At 31.5% G+C, this 22,160-nt stretch overlaps 1 protein-coding gene and 1 pseudogene across 1 annotated transcript; one reads left to right on the top strand and one right to left on the bottom strand.

Moving 5' to 3' along the window:
- Nucleotides 1-13,209: 13,209 nt before the first annotated feature.
- LOC136061205 (ABC transporter C family member 10-like) lies at nt 13,210-16,992 on the bottom strand. The gene is made up of 4 exons (XM_065767352.1): nt 15,942-16,992; nt 15,486-15,829; nt 15,220-15,275; nt 13,210-13,330 (listed from the first exon to the last, which is right to left on the bottom strand). The coding sequence occupies exons 1-4, from the start codon at nt 16,990-16,992 to the stop codon at nt 13,210-13,212; spliced, it is 1,572 nt and encodes a 523-aa protein (XP_065623424.1).
- A 1,000-nt stretch (nt 16,993-17,992) lies between these two features.
- The window catches only part of LOC112033930 (ABC transporter C family member 10-like), an 8,954-nt pseudogene continuing 4,786 nt past the window's right edge, over nt 17,993-22,160 (top strand).

Raw genomic sequence — 22,160 nt, 5'->3', positions numbered from 1 at the left:
ACTTAGGGCCGGCCCTTGGCCAATTAGACCATTGCTTAGGACCCTTACTAGAGAAAGGCCCCAAATTTGGTGGGCAAATATTTTTTTTTTAATTTTTCTTTTTGGGAGATATTAAAAAAATGTTAGTTTACATTTTTTTTTTCCACCATTAAGAAGGCCCTAATAATTAAGTGTCTGTCTGTGTCTAGAAGCTGGTTAAAGTTTCAGCTGATTTTAGAATTTTAGCTTTTTTTTTGTACTATTTATGAGTCTCGTTGCACTTTTTGGTACTATTTATCAGTCCTATTGTACTATTCAACTAGTTTTTATCATTTTTTTTTCTACACTTTCAGCAAAAAATTTTCAATTTCAACTAAAAAATTTGTTCCCAAACGGACCCCTAAATAATGTTAAAGATAGAGATAAGTCAAATTTAAATAAAGAGGTCTTACAAATAGACGTGTTACTAATCACAAGCAATTCAAATAGGAAAATATTAAAAATACTATAAATTTTACTATATAACTTTTATAATTTGATGTGACAATGAATTTGATAAGTGGATTTCAACAAACTATTGAATGCATTTTTGAATGAATTTTTGTATTTGGTGATATATTTTTATAATTTTCATGTTATAAATTTTATAATATCTCTAGCATTTTTGTAAGCCTCATGTTATTGTTCACATTTGTTACAACATCAATTTGTAGTAAAATTTGTTATAATTTGAGCATTAATTTTCTCAAAAAAAATCATATTAATAAGTAAAAAGGATTGATTTAAAAAAAATTATTGTATAAAATACTAATTAAATATTATTTAAGTGATAAAATAAATGCCTTATTTGAAGATTTCTCCTTACGGCCTCCGAAATGTTTGAGTCAGCCTGCTTTCCAGTGCAGGCGGCATCTTATGAGATTGGAATTGGAATGGCTAAAAAAGAGTGGCAGGTTTGGTTTCTCCATCAAGTTGGGGCATCTGTCTAAACTAATAATGAAAAGCTTAAGATATGCGGAAGTGGCCAACTGGCTTTCTTTCCTTTCACTTTTCTGCAAAAAAAAAAAAAAAAAAAAATTGCAACTAAGTTAATCATGCAAATTTTTACACAAAACCCGCAATTAAAAACTCTTCTAAGGTTGTTTGGATGTCTTGGTCTCTCCCTATAAATCCATTTGTAAAGCTTAACACAGATGGTCTCAATCTTTTGACTTAGGGCCGGCCCTCGGCCAATTAGACCATTGCCTAGGACCCTTACTAGAGAAAGGCCCCAAATTTGGTGGGCAAATATTTTTTTAAAAAATTTTTCTTTTTGGGAGATATTAAAAAAATGTTAGTTTACATTTTTTTTTTCCACCATTAAGAAGGCCCTAATAATTAAGTGTCTGTCTGTGTCTAGAAGCTGGTTAAAGTTTCAGCTGATTTTAGAATTTTAGCTTTTTTTTTTTGTACTATTTATGAGTCTCGTTGCACTTTTTGGTACTATTTATCAGTCCTATTGTACTATTCAACTAGTTTTTATCATTTTTTTTTTCTACACTTTCAGCAAAAAATTTTCAATTTCAACTAAAAAATTTGTTCCCAAACGGACCCCTAAATAATGTTAAAGATAGAGATAAGTCAAATTTAAATAAAGAGGTCTTACAAATAGACGTGTTACTAATCACAAGCAATTCAAATAGGAAAATATTAAAAATACTATAAATTTTACTATATAACTTTTATAATTTGATGTGACAATGAATTTGATAAGTGGACTTCAACAAACTATTGAATGCATTTTTGAATGAATTTTTGTATTTGGTGATATATTTTTATAATTTTCATGTTATAAATTTTATAATATCTCTAGCATTTTTGTAAGCCTCATGTTATTGTTCACATTTGTTACAACATCAATTTGTAGTAAAATTTGTTATAATTTGAGCATTAATTTTCTCAAAAAAAATCATATTAATAAGTAAAAAGGATTGATTTAAAAAAAATTATTGTATAAAATACTAATTAAATATTATTTAAGTGATAAAATAAATGCCTTATTTGAAGATTTCTCCTTACGGCCTCCGAAATGTTTGAGTCAGCCTGCTTTCCAGTGCAGGCGGCATCTTATGAGATTGGAATTGGAATGGCTAAAAAAGAGTGGCAGGTTTGGTTTCTCCATCAAGTTGGGGCATCTGTCTAAACTAATAATGAAAAGCTTAAGATATGCGGAAGTGGCCAACTGGCTTTCTTTCCTTTCACTTTTCTGCGTTTGTAATACACCAGTAGTGAAAAGCAGAACCTCTTTTATTACCTCTGTCATGTCGTACTTATTTTCTTCCACAGAACATGGCATTTTCATCCTGCCATTTTCTTCATTTTATTACCTCTGTCATGTCGTACTTATTTTCTTCCATAGAACATGGCATTTTCAGCCTGCCATTTTCAAATCATGAAATCAAAAACTATGATAACGACATTGCACGCGGGATACCAATTTTATTGTAAAAAAACTTACGATAAAATTAATTGTTGCAGACATTTGAGAACAATTTTTGGGCAGATTATTGACCAGATTGATTATTCTATACGTGAATTATATATATATATAGCTTTAAGCAGGTTAAGAGGGATGGTACCAAGCTTGTTGCTTGCCTATGCTCTTGTTAGAAGAGTTGTTCTGCCAATTTTATTGATTTAGTTATCAATAAGATTTATTTACCTTTTTCTATAATATATAATAATATATAATATATATATATATATATAATATAATATGATGAATAAATGTTTAATTTACAACTCCTTTTAAAGTTTGGAACAGAGCCAACTTGATACGATATGAGGACTAAGACAATAATTTTCAATATAGTTTTTTTATTTAATTAGTAATTTTACATCTCAATATAATATTTAAATTATAATTAGTGAGGTGGGGTTTTTTTATAAGTAATGCTACAAACACAAATTATTTTATAACATTTTACAAACTGTTGATGTGGTTTTAGTATTTTCCAAATAATTATTGTAAGTAAAAATGTAATGTTAGTAATAGACCCATATTAGAACTTGTAAGAATTTGTCACATCAGCATTTTGTAAAAATATTGTAAAATAATTTATGTACATAGCATTACTCTTTTTTTTATTAAGAATTAACTTCTTTTATTTTTTTTTTTTGAAAACTACTATTCGCCCACAAGACTGGGGCTCTTTTTCCATTTTTTATATGGGGTCTTTCTTATTGGTGGTCCTTAGAATTAGACCCCATAGGCCTAAGCCTTGAGTAGTCTAACATAAGTGGCCTAAGCCTTGAGACGCCTTGGCTTGGAACACCAACGCTATTATTTAAGTTTGGGTTCGGTTAAAGGTTATCCTTAGAACATTTATTAATAAATAATTTTAGGAAAATTATAATACAACTATTATGAAAAATATAAAAAATTAACAAAAACTTAATTGGTTTTCTTTGCTATAAAAAAGTTTTCTAAAAGTATTTCCTAAAAAAATGTATGTTAATAAAATCCTTTTAGTTTTTAGCATACTTCAAAGAAGTGTAATTATTATACATTTATGGGAAAAGTTAATAGATATTCTATGGGCATTAATTTAGAAAATATTTTTAAAAATTTTTATAAAAAAGAAAAAAAATTAACTAACCTTTTTAATAATTTTTATATTTTTCATAAAAATTATATCAATTTTTTAATGCTCCATTAAAAAAAAAAGTGTCCTAAAAACAACTGCATATATACATATTTGTCTCGAGAGATTCATTTCTCTTTTTAACTTTGAACACTGTACACGTCAATGAATGCTTTTTATTGGAAGAAACTTTTATTTGGAAGACATTTTAATGAATGCTGTGGACACAGAAGGCTTTATCCCAGGGAACAATTCAATTGCATCTCATGGACACCGCCAAATTAGAGTATCTCGACCCGATAAAATTTAGATAAAGTAATTTAACTATTGAAATTTTTTAAGTGGATGAATTCAATTATTATCCTTAAAAATCTTCTCAAAATTTTATTTTCAAGAAATGTCAATTAAATAACAAGATTCTTAACTCAAAAATATTANTAAAATTTAGATAAAGTAATTTAACTATTGAAATTTTTTAAGTGGATGAATTCAATTATTATCCTTAAAAATCTTCTCAAAATTTTATTTTCAAGAAATGTCAATTAAATTACAAGATTCTTAACTCAAAAATATTATTCTTGAAAAGGATAATATTATTTTTTTTGTATTATTAATACAAACATACCATTAAAAAATGAATACAAACATGTGGCTGATTTCAATAAGGAATCCTAAGCTACTAAACCTATGTTTTGTCTTAGATATATCATCAATCATAGAAAAAAATAAAAAAAAAAAAAAAAGCCTTCGTAGTATGGCCATGAGTATTATCATTCACACTTTTTATTATAAAATAAAATTTTGAATACTTGTAATATTTAAAATGATGTAAATGACCTTATTTATTTATTAGAGTATCATCATTTTCATAGGACAGAAAATGATCAAAAAATTATCATGGGAGCCAAAACACATGTATAATAATTAATTCCTGCCAAACACATATGTTCACATGGTCATTTTCTGTCCAATTAAAATTATAGAAGTTCATCAGAAGAATCAATTGCATTATGTTAATATTAATGTTAAGGATATATGCAACATTTTTCATAATTATTGACATTTTTTCTTTCTAAAATTCATAACTATTAATATGATCAATGGTGATTGGAGCAACATCTTTTTCTCTTAGGTCTGTCACTCTAAAACTATTATTATTATGTATCAATCACAATAATACATGTCAATAATTGTGTGTATATATATATATATATATAGTTTTCATAGACCTTTTTTAAATATCATAATGGTTTAAAATTTTAATTTGGACATTTATATGTTTACATTGTACTTGCAATATAAACTTATATTGTAGACACACAAAAATGTATGTACACTGCGAAAAGCGGTAAATATTACACTTTTTGCAAATGTGTACAACATTTATCACTTGTGTGTTTACAATGTAAGTTTACATTGCAATTACAATGTAAATATAAAATTATCCTTTTAATTTTATAGCACATGAGTGTTTTTTTTTTTTTTTTAAACAAATAGACACACACATAAAAGAGAGAGAATGAGGTTATAACATAGAGAAAAATATTAGAAACGTATGAAATTTTACATGTAAAATCTATTTAGTAAAATATTTTTAGGTGTTTGGTATGATAAGTAAAAATTTTCAAGTAAATCACAAAAATTTGTGGCTCAACCACTTGAGCCATTGGTGCCAGAGATCCAGTGACTGGACCTCTGTACGAAACTGGCAGTAGGAATAGTGGCTTCGGTGATCGGATTGTTAGAGACCACAATCTAAGTGATATCTTTGGTGATCGGACCACCAATATTAGCTGTCAAAACGGTGTCTCTGGCCACCATACTATCAGAACTGGTGGCTTGAACGATGACTTTGGTTATTGAACCTTTGGCATCGATCATCGAAAAGGTGTCTTTGGTGATTGGACTGTCGTCATTGGTTGTTGGAACGACGACTCTGTTGATCAACCTCGGCATCTGTTGCTGAAGTGGCGGCTCCAAGCACAAAACCCCTAGTTTTGGTTGCCTAGCTTACCAGACTGATGGCCTAGCCACTAGATGGGGTGAGGGGAACTCACTATGTGTTTTTGCAGAATGTTTTACCATAATTTTAAAGGTAAAACTTTTTATAAATGATTTTATGGTCAACAAAAAACGTTTTACAAGTTTTTACCACATTTTATATGCAAACAAACACCTGAAAATGGGAAAAAATTTTCCATTTTTTTTTTACTTCAAAAAAAAAAAAAAAACAGAGAATAAGAAAAAGATTATAAAAACAAATATCCAGGTCAGGTGGATTCACCCATGTTTTTAGATTGCCAGGTAAAACAGACATGATTGCAATCATTGACGTGGTTCATATAAAGAACAACTGGCTTTCTACAATCATCATACTCTGCCTGGTCCCGTTAAACACATTTTGTTTTAGCTTAACTTTGTTTCCTTTTCTCTGCAATAATTAATTTTTATCATTAGACTAGGACGCTAATTACTTTTTTATGCAGGCAAGATTCAAACTCTAAATTTCTTATTCAAGAATAAGAGACCTTACCGGTTAACTAACTGGAACCCATTAATACAAACACGGGTCAAGTTATCAAAATTGGGTTTCTTTATAGACGTAAGAAAGCAATGGTTTGCTTTCAATGTGGGGTAGATTGGTAGACACATGAGAACACACATTAAGGTAGATGATGTACATTGACGCTTACTATTCAAGTTGGGAGTTTTTTGTTCTCATCCCTAACTCAGTCAAATCGAGGACCTTGGTTCTATAGGGAGACCAAATATGAACTAGGGGTAATTTGGTCTTTTTGTAATAAATGATTTTATCTAAGTCAGACTAGACAACGCTTAAAAAGAAAATAACACACCAATATTCTGTTAGATCACTTAGGATAAAAACTAACAGATATAGACGGAATGACATGAACTAGAATAAAATTTTAAGAATGAATACAGAGAAGTATTATGGTCATATTTTTTATGTATTGACATATCTTATGACAAAACACACTTTACTTGTAATTGAGTAGATCTAAATGATTTCAAGATTATCATGACAAATGGTTTCATTAAAGACATGAAGATTACTTAAAAACTGCTCAAGAAAAGTTGAATCTACAAGTCCCAATACCTCTTCGATACCTGTTGATCTATCGAGATTTAATGAAGCTCGATATATACCTGGCTCGATACCTTTTGATATATCAAGCTACGAGATTTCAGAATATAGCCTACAACATTTGGATTCTAATTGGCTATTGTTTATGGGTTTGTATAATTCTAATTGGAATAGGAGAGTTTATGTAATCTTGATTGAAATAGGAGAGAAATCCTAATTGGAGTAAGAGAGCTTTTGTAAACCTAATAGGAATAGAAAAGCTCCTATATAAATAAGGAGGTAGGGAGAAAGAAAACCCTAATCCTAAAGAGCTAACCCTAGAAAGCTTCATAGGGTTTTCTTTTTTAAACCCTAGCCTCCTCCTATAGAAGAAAGAGATCTTGCTATGTTTCTTGTGCACCTTTGGGTCTGTAACCAAGCAAAGTCTCTCGCACCAACCATTGAAAAATTTATTGGTGTTTCTATGTGAAGCTGTTGAAAATAAATCACAACAATCAAAGGGTTGTTGTGGAGTTAGTCACATACTTGGATTCGTGCAAAGAAGTTAGTCACGTACTGGGATCCGAGCAAAGGGAAGAAGTCTTTACAAGATCAAGTTTGGTTGGGGATTGGAGTGAAGGTTCAATTGTAGGTGTGTACTTTGGGATAGTCTAGGGTAGTGGTAAGATTCATTGTATCTGTAACCGTTTGATTTTTTATTAGTGATTTTTGGGAGTGGTGACCTGAAAATCACTCGGTGAGGTTTTTGCTTTACGAGAGGTTTTTCTTATTAGTCAACAAATCACCATGTTAATTTAATTTCTGGTACTTGTCACTTTAGTTTATTTGGTGATTTGTGCGTGCCCTCATGATTTGTATGTAATTTGACATAATTAATGAATTTGGGTAATTGAATTATTTAACCAAGGTCAATCTATAACCTAACAAGAAGTCCATTTTTATTTGTTGGCTTTATTTAGTGAGATAAAGTTGTTTGTAATGCTTTTTATGTTTGATTTATTTTTCCTAGGCTTATATGTAATTTGGGGTAGAGTACTTGAGCCTCTCCTTCAAGTTTGGAAGATGCACCAACTAGAGATATCGTGACCGAGAGGCGACTAGGAGGTGACCTAGGTGGCCATAAGATCCACGTGGTAGGTGTTTTGAATGAGAGTGCAGTCATTCACCTTGCAATCTTAGGGCGCAGCCAAGTTGCGAGTTGCATGATCTCTACACTACACCTATCCACTGCTTATCTGCCAGCACACATACACATAATTGTGAAGCATGGCAAAAGGCTTCAGATAAGGGTTGAACAAACCCTAGAAACCAGAAGAGTGATAGAAAAGTGAAGCCTATCAAGTGTATGAAAAGAGAGAGCTTTTGCCTTGATAAATCCAAAAATCCTACCTCACTTTTCCATCTCTGTCATTGTATTGATTGAGATTCTGTAAACACCATCCTCACCCATATACATAGACCCTGTGAGTGTGTGAATGACTATGGAAACTTGAGAAGCCATATTCAAATCGAAATCCTTTGGTGGCTTTTCGTTGGCAGCTCAACGGTGGTGACTTCAGTAAGCTAGATGAAGAAAAGACTCAGGGAAGTTGGTTACTAGTTGGAGCCTGGAGGGCTAGAGTACACAGGGAGTTATAGGCTTGGAGGGTTTATAGTTATCCATGTACTGCAATTATTCATACCAGTGGAGTTTTTTAATGGGTGGTTGGCGGATAGGATTTTTTGCCCAGGTAATTGGGTTTTCCTCTTTGAAAACACGTCTTGGTGCTTTCATGTGGTTTGTTTTATTTTCCACATTTTCATATTGCTTTTTACTTGCTTTAGATTGCTCTTATTCTTGCTTGCAATATGAAACTTGGCTAAACACATATATTGTACTAAGTTGTTAGTTTAGTATTAAAAGTGATTAAGCCATAAAAATTTTTCTTAAGGGTTCTAAATATTTAATAAGGATAATATAACATATTTCAAAAACTGACTTCTCATAAAGTTTAAGAACGAAAACAATATTTTAGCCTTTTTATTTTATTATATCACCTCTCTTTCAATCTATTAATATAGATGACTTTATGTTCTTTGCTAAATTCATTTTTTTCTTTAAGAATTTTTCTTTTTCACGTGACTATTCTATTTATGAATTTATTTTAAAAAAATGGTCTTACTTTAAATTAAAATGCTTTTTACTTAAGCATTAATAAATGTAATATTTTGTTATGCATGTTTATGCTTTATTATTATCGGTTAACTTTATAAAAATTATGAAAATAAAATTAAAATTTTTTTAAATATATTTAGTGTCTGTTTGATATCAACTTATAAGTTCAGATTTTAACTTTTAGTTTTTACTAGCTGCACATAAATATTATGTAATGGGGCGTGTAATACATAAAAAATATAAATTATTTCAAGTATTGCTTATTTTAAAAAAAAAAAAATTTCTACAAATATATATATTTTTTTTAGCTCCACAAATATATCATTCTATTATTTTATTTTATTTTATTTTTTGTGTTTGATTAATATTTTTTAAAGTGAATCATATTCTTCTAACTTCTGTCACAATGTGTTATATTTGCCTAATATGCAAATAAACTTTATAAGATTCAAATCTTTTATTCAAATTTCTCAACTCTTAAGAAATAAGGAGATTATCATAACAATAAAAAATAATCACAAAATTACTATATTATCTTAACCAAAATTAAAATGGAACCAAAGGAATAAAATATATACTTTATACTTAATTATTATTCAAACAATAAGTAGGCATATTCAAATTCATAACCATGTAGATTGTGTTTTGATATAAACTCAAATTCCTATTTCCAAAAAAAAAAAAAAAAAAAACTAAGTATTAACCTAAGCCAAATTCAACCAAAGCTACTTTAAAAGGGAGAGAGAAGACTTTGTGATGAGAAAATTAAAAAAAAAAAAAAAAAAAAACAAAATACATACTAAAAAAAAAACCCATTAACCTTAATTAGAGTTATAAAAAAAACCCATAAAAAAAAAAGAGTTATAAAATGAATAAAAATACACCAAAAGAAAGTAGAGAGAGAGAGAGAGAGAGAGAGAGAGAGAGAGAGAGAGTACTCACAGTTTGTATGAGAAAAATATGGATTGAATGGTAGAAATGATATCAAGTTTATACAAAATAAAATGGGGAGAAGAAGAGTCAAAATGTAAGAAAGAGAAAATAATGAAGGATGTAATGGAAAAGTAAATAGTAGTGGGGAGATAAAGAGGCAAAGATGAGGGGAAATGTTAGAAGAAGTGTAATAGTAGTGTGGACTAACAGAAGAAGAAGAGTATTTTTATTTATTTTTTTTGAGAATAGGGAGAAGAAAAGTTTATAAAAGAAAAAAGAAATGTAGAAAATAAGTGAATGTGATGTGATGTGGCTCAACAAAAGCGCATCAACAATAAATGCTACGCTTCAGCTTTTAAATATAAATATATATATAGATATAAATTATAGATAGATATGTGTGACAATTGAAATGGTTTTCATAAATGCTTGATTGGAGATGGAGAGTAATAGAGTAGAGAAAGTTTGAATAAAATATCAATTGAAATTGAAATTCTGGAAAAGAGAAAAATTAGGAAAATGTTACAAATTGGGTTTGATGGAGAGTGAAATATTTTCAGATTGGGTTTGATGGAATAATAAATGGAAAGTTTGAAAAGTTAGGAAATGTTAATTGAGAGAGAGAGAGAGAGAGAGGGACTCACACACGGTAGCTTGAATAGAATATGGTAGTAGATTTGGCTTGATGGAGTAATAAAAGGGAAGTTGAAAAATGATAATGATAATTGAGAGAGAGAGAGAGAGAGAGAGAGATTAATTGGAAATGTCTTTGAATGAGGTTTGAAGGAGTTATTTTTTTATTTTTTTAATGTGATGGAGTAATAATTGGGAAAATGTTAATTGCAAAAGGAAGGAAAAAAAAAAAAGTGTCAATGGGCCGTTAATGTGGCGCTGATGTGATTGAACAGGAGTATAGCAAAGTTTAGTTTTTAGATATATATATATATATATATAAATGTATAGCTTTTAAAAACCCACTTTTTCCCTTATTTTCTTATTTTTTCAAAAAAATTTAAATTACAAGTATATTTTAGCATATTTTTAGTAAAAAATTAGATAAACTATTCCCAAAAGAACATTTGGATATATATATTTTTTATTATAAATTTTTATTTGCATCAGAGAATTCGCATACCGTGTGCAGCACGGGTTATTTGCCTAGTATTATAAAAAGAGGATAAGTTTCTTTCCATGACAAACCAAGGAATGTTGGTCCAAGAGCAAACCAGTCAAGAAATTTGATTTGCTAGACGGTAGAGTGAGTCGTTATTTGAAACTTTATTAATCTGTCTTCTTGAAATTGTTCTGACAAATCAAACAGAAATTTACTTATACACTTCCTTATTTTTTTTCCTGCTTGGATTGTAATGAAAGCTTGTATGAATAATGTAGTGTTCCATTATACTTTCAACTTATATTCATGATTCCAGTCAGTTCGAGCATTACTATATAACCATATATAGAGCATCTTTCTTGAAATCTATGAGGTTTCTGTTTTTGAATTCCTAGGTATATATTTGTTTATTACAAGAATTTCATTTGTAAATGCAATAAGTTTCAATTTATCTGCACCTGAAAATTTTACTTCTCCCCCTCCCCTCTTTCACTGTCCCCTGCATATGAGTTTATTCACAGTTTGTAGCTTTGGAACTGAAAGTACTGTTAGCAATGTAAATTTTGTAATGCAAAAAGTAATATCTTGCAAGTCATATGCTCTAGGAAATGCTAGCTCGGCATTAGATTGTCATGCAGCTGTCATTGTCGTGTAGATGGAAATGCTAGCTCGGCATTAGAAACCCAAAAAAAGAATAGCATTCAGCCCATTCATTGACCCATATAACTGGTATCCCCTCCAAATAGAAACAAACAACCAAAAAAACTTTAAGACCGGTGTTGGATCCGTCCAGATATGTTCATCAGTGTGCTATGTGCAGTGGTACATCCCTGTGTGTCTGTTAAAGTTTGAGATGTAAATAACTGAGTAAGCTGTGTTCATATTACTTTTGAGTGCCAAGACAATGTAACAAAGCGGCTCATTTGTTAGCTAAGTGGGGAAAGTCCAGCTCTACACTAGGTTTGCTTGCACCTGGGGAGCTTCCTCCCTTCTTAAATGTGGTTACTTTTGAATGTTTTAGCTGCTAGCAAGGTTTCTTGGCTTTTGTTCAAGCGAGCTGGCTAGTTTTTGTGTCTAGTTGTTGGTTGTTTAATTTGTTGGCTTTGTTTTGGCTGTTGTTAATTGCCTTCTTGTTGGTTTCATAGAAAAAAAATCTCATAGAAAAAAAAATTCCCTTACGAGGGTGACAATAATTTATATAACTTTTTAATTGATTTATAAATTATAGAAAAGTCAATTACAATATTAAATTTTTTTTTTCAAAAGATAAAATGCAAACTCTTACTATTTATATAAGCTTTCAAAAGATAAAATGCAAACTCTTAAATTTGATGATGTAGCATTGCCAACTCTTGCTATTAATATCCCAATTTTTTAAAATCCTCAAACAAAGTTTTGAAAACTTCATTAGAGTGATTTTTAGTTGCATCCAAAAGTATGAGTTTATCATATTGGTGAGTTGATCAATGTGATAAAATCAACATATTAATTTTAATTATCCAAAATTTGGAGATCTGAAGTCCTCTTCTTTTTTTTTTTGATTCATATTATTTCCTTATTGACTTAAATATTTATGGTAATAAAGTGTAATTGTTTTGTCTACCNTTTTTGATTCATATTATTTCCTTATTGACTTAAATATTTATGGTAATAAAGTGTAATTGTTTTGTCTACCATGATTTTTTTTTAAAAAAACAAACCATGTCACTAGAATTTTTTTTGTTCATGCTTTCGCCCTCCTAAGTTTAAATCCTGGTTCTGTCCCTGGTTTCAATGATATCTACCTTTGGCAAAAAAAAAAAATTACTAAGTCTACTGAGACTTCAACTGTATAAGAAGAAATTAGTGTATATCTATGGACTTTGAGACTTCCAACTGTATAAAAGGAAAATAGTGTATAAAATCTATCAATAAACTTTTTGACAGCTAAGAAATATTTTGTGTTTTACAAGTTGCATGCAGTATTATTTTATTATTTTGTGAATATATTTTATTTTATATTTATTTTTGGTAATCGTGCTATCAAATATATTTATCCATTGACAAAGTTGTGATTTAGAGCATCCACAATAGTGATGCTATTTTTTTTTTTTTTTAGTTTTTAGCAACTTAAAAAATTATTTTATCAATTTTAACACCACAATTAACAATAGACTCATCATCAATAGTTATATATTTATTATTACTTCGTTTAAATATTATTTATTTATTCTTCCTCTTTCTCTCTCTGCCTCTACCTGTTTGTGAACAAACAACAAACCCACACCACCACTGCCACCCACACTCACACCCCCACAAATCACAGCCCACAACTGTCACAACCACCACCACCACCACCACCACCGTAACCACAAGCTAAAATCAAACCACACACCACCACAAAATCCCACATTTCAAACCTAAACCCAAATCTCCAATCCCTAACAACATCAAACAATAATCAAACAAACATGGCCTGATCAACGATCCACCATATCCACAGCAACCCACAGCGTGACTTGCCACTACAAGCCAATCAACGATCCAACCATTACCAAAGCCAAAACCCACACCACACAATCAACACAATTGGACCACACAATGTTCTCAGCACCACTAAAACCACTGATCCAAACCACCCAACCACATAAACCTAGACAAACTCGACCCACACCACAAACCCACATCGGCCACCACCATGAACTCACACCAACGATCTCAACAAACTAGGTGACACCACGAAAAGAAGAAAGGCTCAGTCGAAAGGGAGATAGGGGGAGTGCTGGAGAGAAAAAAGAGAGAACGAAAGAAGGAGAGAAGACCGGGGAGAGAAAAAGGAGAGAAAATGATTTTTTAATGAGAGAAGAGAGAGACAAAGAATAAACAAATATATATATATATATATATATTTTTTTTTTGTGTGTCTTTGTTACTATAGTAAACTACCAAAGATTGCAGTTTAATGTAGCAAGGTTGTTAAAATTTTTAACTATGCCACCACTAATGTAGCATGTATTTTGTTGTTTGTGGTACTAAAAATAGTAATTTAGGTTTTTAGCACTAGCAATACTAATGCTCTAGCAACTTCACTTTTAATATTTTACTATTATATATTATACTTTAGTTTTAATAACAATGTATTGTTATTTGTTTTTGTTTATTATTATACTTATGTTTTGTTTATGTTATATCTATATTTGATAATAGTAATATGTGTAATCTATATATATATATATTAATAGGTAAATATGAGAGGAAATTCAATTAGATTTCAAATTAGACTTCAATTAGAGTTTAATTTTACACTATGTGTCTTATCTAATCTAAACTTTTAAAATTTTGTTTTAAGTGAGTTAATTTAGTGTGTGTTTGGCTCCAAATTAAAAAGCCAACTTATTTTACCATTCAGTTTATTTTTGCTACTATTCATAGGCTCCATTGAACTTTTTAGTACTATTCATGGGTCACACCGTACTATTTCAGCTAACTTTTACCTTTATTTATAGTACTTTCAGCAAAAAGTTTTCAGTTTTAGCAAAATTAGCAAATCCCAAACAGACTCTTAGTGTTCGTTTGGATTGAAATGAAAAATTAAAATTATTTCACTATTCAATTTATTTTTGCTACTATTCATGGGCCTCATTGCATTTTTTAGCATTATTCATGAGCCTCACTATACTATTTCAACAAACTTTTACATTTATCTACAGTATTTTCAATAATAATTTTTTAGTTTCAGTAAAATAAACAGTATCCACATACACCCTTAGGTTTTATTTGGATACCGCTTATTGCTGAAAACTAAAAATACTATAGCAAAATCATTTTTAAATGTGTGAATAGTGCTGTGAGACCTAGTTTTAAAATTGATTTTGTCAAATTCTGTACTTGTGGGTCTCGTGAACAATGCATGAGACCCATAGAAAACACAAACACAGCCTATTTCAGCTGTATCCAAACTCTCTCTTAGTGTAAAAATTATTAGATTTCAATTAGAGTTTAATTTTGCATCATGTGTCCCATTTAATTTAAATTTTAAAATTTTTTGTACTAAGTGAGTTAATTTAATGTTAAAAACGAGGAGTACAATATAAATAAACATAGGTAATAAATAAATAAATAAATATATATATATATATATATATATAGATATATATAAATTTAAAACCAAAGCTTGGAGAAAATCTTATTAGAATTAAAATTAGATTTTGCCATTGTTAGTTTTTATACAAATTAAATTGTTTAGATTTTTTTTTCTTTTGAACTAATTAGTGTTTTTTATTTTTTTTTTNCCATGGGGGACCCAAACAAAATTTTTTCTTGTATAGACCCTGTCTGGATCCAGGATGTCTGAGAAACATATGCTATCTTTCCCTCAACATTAACCTAAAACAGGCCCCAAAAGCATTATTAAGAACTTATATGTCTACACTGATGGATGCATATAGTTAAGCAGGCAAATACAGAAATTTAGTAGAGGGTAACAAGAGAAAATGAAGGAAGAATATCATATTCCTCCTAGGAAATTTGCTACCTTAGTCTCATGAAAAACGTAAAATATACAATGCCATGATGACAAATGAAATGATTACTTACTATGCCCTTGATGTTTGGCACCTCTCCAAGAATTGCAGCTAAAAGGGTCGATTTACTGGATCCAACCACTCCACAACTAGCAACCTTTTCTCCAGGTTTCACTACCAAATTTATGTCTCTTAGCGTGGCATTCGCCGAATTAGTCTCCCATGATATTTCAGTGGTCATGATAAATATGGACTGCCCAAGCTCTTTTCCATCGCACTTTTGGCTTGTACCTTTGTTCTCTAACTCTGGCGCCTCAAGAAACTTCACTATCCGAGTTAATGAAACCTTTGCTTCAATAAACACTGCAACAACATCAGGGATCATCCGAATGCTCTCCTGAACATTGCGCAGAGTTGCTAGGAACATGAATACATTACTAATAGAGAGTGGAATTCCAAGGAAGTAGCATGCCCAAAAGGTGGCAATTGCTGCTAAAATGGGAGATGACCAAAAAAAATCAAATAGTACCCCTTTGTGTTAAAACTGCAAGTATCTGCTCGGATTCTTCTTTCCTTAACCCTTCTATTGCATCCTTAAAATGTTTCTCCCATGCGTACAACTTCAAGACCTTCATATTTGCAAGAGCTTCTGTAATGGCCTTCAACCTCTTATCTTGTGCCACCATAAGTTTTGCCAGATACTTATGCTGCAATTTAGCTAATGGAGAACTTGCAACCACCGTCAATATAACTACAATTAAAGTTGCAACAGTTGCTAGCCCTATAGAATACCAGATGACAATTAATGCAAGACATAGTTGGAGATTTGTTGACCATATCTGATGAAACCAATATGGGAATTCACCTATTCTATAGGCATCTACTGTGACATAGTTCATTATCTGGCCAGGAGAATGAGTCACCTTAGCAGCATTTGAGAGTCGGAGTTGCTTCTGATAGATTGCTGCAGAAAGAAAGGATCTTACTTGGAGCCCAATCATTCTGGATCGAAAGAACCATCGTCTGTCAGAGAATGACTCCAAACACTTCACCAAGAAGAGCCCTCCGGCCAGTGCATAACCCTCATATTCAAAAGCTGCTTTGCCTTCTGCAACCTCAATGAAGGCTTTTAGAAACAATGGACTGGCGGACATTGTGAGCACCTTGATCAATGCAAAGAATCCAGAAATTAAAATTGCTTTTTTCTGGCAGGAAAAAATAGCTGAGAACATTGAAGGAGATTCATATTTTGCTTTTTGTCTCTGTTTGCTTAGTTGCTCTGTGAACATTAAGTAGCATGTTTGAGCTTGGTCTGCCTGTCGTAACTGTGGAATATCAACATCCTCAAGAATTTTCTCCTTACCATGCTTCATTAATGGATTTAACCACCAAAATGTCATTGTACTAAGAAATCCAGCTTTGGCAAAAGGAGTAACATTTTCACCATTGGCATTGGCTTCTTCACCTTGCAAAGGTGCATAGTAAGTATCAAGGTCCAATTCTGGACCAGTACTGCATCTCTTTGCAACGTCACTTGAACACTTTAGATTTCCACAGAAAACGGTCCAGAAACCGTTCATCACGCCTTGCCTCTATCAGCTGAAAGTTCAAACAAGACGCTTTATCTGGTTTAGCGGCAATCAAATAGAGCCAGGAATTTTTTTTCAGGGACCAAGTTGAATATACAATAAAAATTCATGGCCAAAAAAAAAAAATTATTTCATAAATTAATTTTAATTGAACAAAATTTAATCATTCATTCCTTTCTAAATACTAAAATTATTTACATGAAAAATTATTATTGCACAAACAGTATTACATATAACCATACACACAATATGTAACTATCACTATTTTCTTCTTTTTTATTATGAGAGTAACTATCACTATTCTGTTTATAAATAAAGTCAAACAATAAAGTGAATTTGTAGTTATCTCTTCATTATAATAACTAGTAGTAACACATACTTATGCACAGGAATGATAAATTATAACGGTACTATCGATGTTAGTTTAGTTATTAAAATATATAAAACATTGGTTCGACCAAGACATTTGGAAGTACTAAAATGATTTTCCTTGCAATTTTAATGATATTGATTATGCCAAGTTTCTCATTACACTACTGTCATGTATATAATTTAGAAATCATTATTGGACACTACATATACAATACCAATCACTATCACTGTCCATGAAATTCTACAAAATACAACAAAAATAAAAGAATAAATGGCTCAATAATATCTCCTAAATTGAATAGGAAAAGTGCATGGGATCGTTTAGCTCAATTACAATTTGTTACGTTCAAGATTTTCACATACAAAATATGTAATAGAAACCATATTAAAAAAAAATAAAAACACTAATTAGTTCAAAAGAAAAAAAATCTAAACAATTTAATTTGTATAAAAACTAACAATGGAAAATCTAATTTTAATTCTAATAAGATTTTCTCCAGCTTTGGTTAAATTTATATATTATATATATTTTTAATTTTAATTTTTTTTTTATTTAAATTTTTATCTAATGGGTTTTTGCTACTAGTACTCTTTCTTGCTATTGGAGAGAAAATCTAATATGCCTTGTGGCCAGGAATATGTGATGGGAGCTCTATCTAGGAAGACGGTCTTGTTGGCGACCCACCAAGTCAACTTCCTTCTTGCATTTGATTCTGTTTCGGTAGTATACTAGTGAAACTATGCTGTTTTCTCAGTCTTTCATTTATGTATCCATTTAACTTCTGGGTTGGGGGCACTTTCTTCCCTGTACTTCTTAACCCTGGTCTTGATACCTAAAAAATAGTTGAAAGATATCATTTCCAATTTTACTACACATTTTCAATTATCCGTGTTGTTAGAAACTCTTGGACTAAATAGACTCCATTTTGTTGGCAGTTTATGACTGAAGGGAAAATACTAAAAACTTCTACACATGATGAGTTTCTGGCTTCTAGTCAAGAATTTCAAAATCTAGTCAATGCACATCATGACTCTGTTGGTTTTGAGAGGCAAGAAAAATATGCTTCTTTTAGAAAATCAGAACCCTCCAAAAGTGAGATCAAGAAGGACTATAATGAGAAGCAATTAATGTCATCTTTAGGAGATCAACTACTGAAACAAGAAGAAAGAGAAACAGGAAACACTGGTCTCAAGCCTTACATACAGTATTTGAAGCAGAATAGGGGCTTTTTGTACTTCTCCTTTGCAAACATATTCCATCTCCTATACGTAGTTGGGCAAATTATTCAAAACTACTGGTTGGCTACTCACATACAGGATTCTCATGTTAATAGAGTAAAACTGATCACGGTTTACTCAATCATTGGGTGTATTCTAATTATCTCTCAGATTCTTAGATCCTTTTACTTTGTTGTTTTAAGTTTTGGGGCATCACAGTCGATTTTTTCTACACTGCTGACCTCTCTTTTCCTGGCACCAATGTCCTTTTATGACTAAACGCCTTTGGGAAGGATTGTTAACAGGGTAAGAGTTCAAGAGTAAAATTTGTTTGCTTTGCTTTAGAAAAACTCAGTTGGACTTACACTAGTGTTTACTTTTGTAGGTATCATCTGATTTGACAGCAATCGACCTTGATGTGGCTTTCAAATTAAATTTTGCCCTTGGGGCAGCTATTATCGCTTACTCTTGCTATGCAATATTATCTACTTTAACCTGGCCAATCTTGTTTCTCCTAGTTCCAATGTTTTATTTGACTGTGCTCTTGCAGGTAATACACACACCAATAAAATGAACACAATGATTCTTTCAATGGTTATGCAATATTATCTATTTTAACCTGGCCAATCTTGTTTCTCTTAATTAATTCCAGTGTTTTATCTGACCATGCTCTTGCAGGTAATACACACACCAATAAAATGATCACAATGATTCTTTCAATGGTTATTTGATTGAAAGAAAGCATTCACTTGTCCCTGTCTCTAAAGGTCTATACTGTGTCATATCATTTAAAGTTTTAAACGATGTAGGACTCTATACACTATTAGAACTGGAAATAAAATTTTACTTGCGAAATAGACTCTTTCTCCAGATCAACATTTCAATTGAAATGTAGAGGATAGTGTTCCATGAAATTAAGGATTTTCTATGATTCTGAACGCACATAGTGTGGTTACTACATTCTTTGGTGTTGTAAATAATGAAATAACTGCAAGACTATGTGATCTTAACAGGGAATCTACCACTTTCCATATCTGGATGTGCCTTTCTTCTCTGGTTACTTACAGCCTTCTCAACAATAAATACTGAACTTGTTTTTATTTGGAAATATAGAGATACTACTTTGCTTCCGCAAAAGAGTTAATGCGAACAGATGGTACCGCCAAGTCCTTAATTGCAAACCACCTCGCTGAATCCATTGCTGGAGCCATGACAATTAGAGCTTTTGGAGAGGAAGAACGGTTCTTTTTAAAGAACCTGAACCTTATTGACAGAAATGGGACTCAATACTTCCATAGTTTTTCAGCAAATGAGTGGTTGATCCAACGTCTGGAAATTCTGTGCACAATTGTTCTCTCATCCTCAGCACTTGCCGTGACTTTGCTTCGTCTTGGAGCTTATTCTTCCGGTTAGTAATATCAGCTTCATTAGCCCAATTGTATTGCAATAATCATGGTTTAGTTACATTCTCGTGGTGCACACCTTCATTTGTCACCATTTGGGCATTCGTAGGATTCCTCACATGAAATCTTCATACCAAAAGTTGGATTCTTTATTGTTCTCCTCACTTTTTGGAGCTTAGTCCACTACTGTCCATGCTATATTAATGATACTAGTTCATCAATATATGTACTAACCAGATCAAGAATGGATGGATTGAAAAGGTTAAAGACTTGGGTATAGATCTGTGCAAACTTGTGTTTGGAAGGTCCTAGAGCTATCAAAAAGGCGGACAGCACAGGTAAGGGAAAACTTGACTGCAGAGCAAGGAGAGAGGGTTGCCAAGAAGAGCAACGAGTATTGAAACATGGAAAAGTACATGGATTGTTTTGAAAGCATTTTAAAACAAGTCCCACATGGATTTCGTATGAAGTTGTTTAACTGCTTATATACAATAACCTGGAAATAAATAGATAACTTTTGGGGGGTGGGGGCTGGGAATTCCACGCGCTCGTTCAAACCCTAAACCTTTCCCTATGCTGTATGGGGATCTCGACTGCGGGGCTTTATCCGGCATCACTTCCCCCGTGCGGTTTCAAAAAAGAAGTGCCGATGCACCACGTGTAAACTTCCCTCGTTGACATAGTCCATGAGAGGTTTGTAGGTATAGCTGTCTACACCTGATGGGTGTCCCGCGGCTATTGGTTCCTCGCCTCTCAACCACCCCCCAATTTTTTTCTTTACTTAAATGCGTAAATAGTTTTTCTTTACTTAAATGCGTAAATAGTTTTTCTCCTAATGGTACTCTTTATTATTGAAAATTCTCTTGCAAAATAAATTTTAAATGTGTTTATAGTACTGTCACTACCGTGGAACCCATTTTTTCTCTTAAGAGTTCGTTTGGATACTATTTATTACTGAAAATTTTCTTGCAAAATAACTTTTAACTGTGTAAATAGTACCGTAGAACCCAGTTTTAAAGAAAAATTTGCTGAAATAAGTACTTGTGATAATTTTTAAATGTGTAAATAGTATCGTGGGACCTAGTTTTCCTTTTAAAAGTCTGTTTGAATACTGTTTATTACTGAAAATTCTCTTGCAAAGTAATTTTTAAATATGTAAATAGTAATGTGGGACTCAGTTTTTCTGTTAAGAGTTCGTCTGGATACTATTTATTACTGAAAATATTGTAACAAAATAATTTTTAAATGTATAAATAGTGCTGTAGAACCTAGTTTTAAAGAAAAATTTGCTGAAATAAGTACTTGCGATAATTTTTAAATGTGTAATAGTATCGTGAGACCCAGTTTTTCTCTTAAGGGTCCATTTGGATACTATTTATTACTGAAAATTTTCTTGCAAAATAATTTTTAAATGTGTAAATAGTATCGTGAGACCTAGTTTTTCTTTTAAGGGTCTGTTTGGATACTGTTTATTATTGAAAATACTGTAATAAAATAATTTTTAAATATGTGAATAGTTCTGTAGAACTCAATTTTAAAAAAAATTTGCTAAAATAAGTATTTACAGGTTCCATAAATAGTGCACGAGACTTTTACAAAAACCCCCATACGCCAGCCGTGGGAAAGCGCAAATGCTATCCAAACCAAAGCTAAGTCATTGGATTTCATTTTCAACGCAAGTGTGCAATATCGGTGTACTATTTACCGCATTAAGGTTTCTGTACAAGCACACAAGTACATGAGATGTACTAGTATTTACTATTTACTGTTTCAGCACAAGATATTTCATGCAATACTAGATTTGAACTTGATTGACTAATAGGGGCGCGCTAGCTGCAAGAGAAGATCCCTGAACAGTGTCAATCCAGCTACCACCACTCACGGAAAGCTAAGGAAGAAATCTGACGTGACACATACTCAAGTGGACACTTAGATGAAGAACAGGTGGCGATGAAAATGATGAGGGATGATGCTATATAAAGAAAGAGCTTCTAGAGAAAAGAGAGGACTTGAGAGAGTGTATGAATTTTTCATTAAATGATATTCCTCTTCGGACATCAAATTGAAAGATGTGAAGTGTGTTTTTTATCAGTTCCTTCTTAACACCATAGTTAACTATTGCTTAGTCCATAATCAGCTAGTTCTTTCACCCATTCTCTACAAATT

Source organism: Quercus suber, unplaced genomic scaffold (assembly GCF_002906115.3).
Source record: "Quercus suber isolate HL8 unplaced genomic scaffold, Cork oak 2.0 scaffold_797, whole genome shotgun sequence".
NCBI lineage: Eukaryota > Viridiplantae > Streptophyta > Magnoliopsida > Fagales > Fagaceae > Quercus > Quercus suber.
Note: the sequence above shows the minus strand (reverse complement) of the source record. Positions and strands in the feature narration are given on the sequence as shown.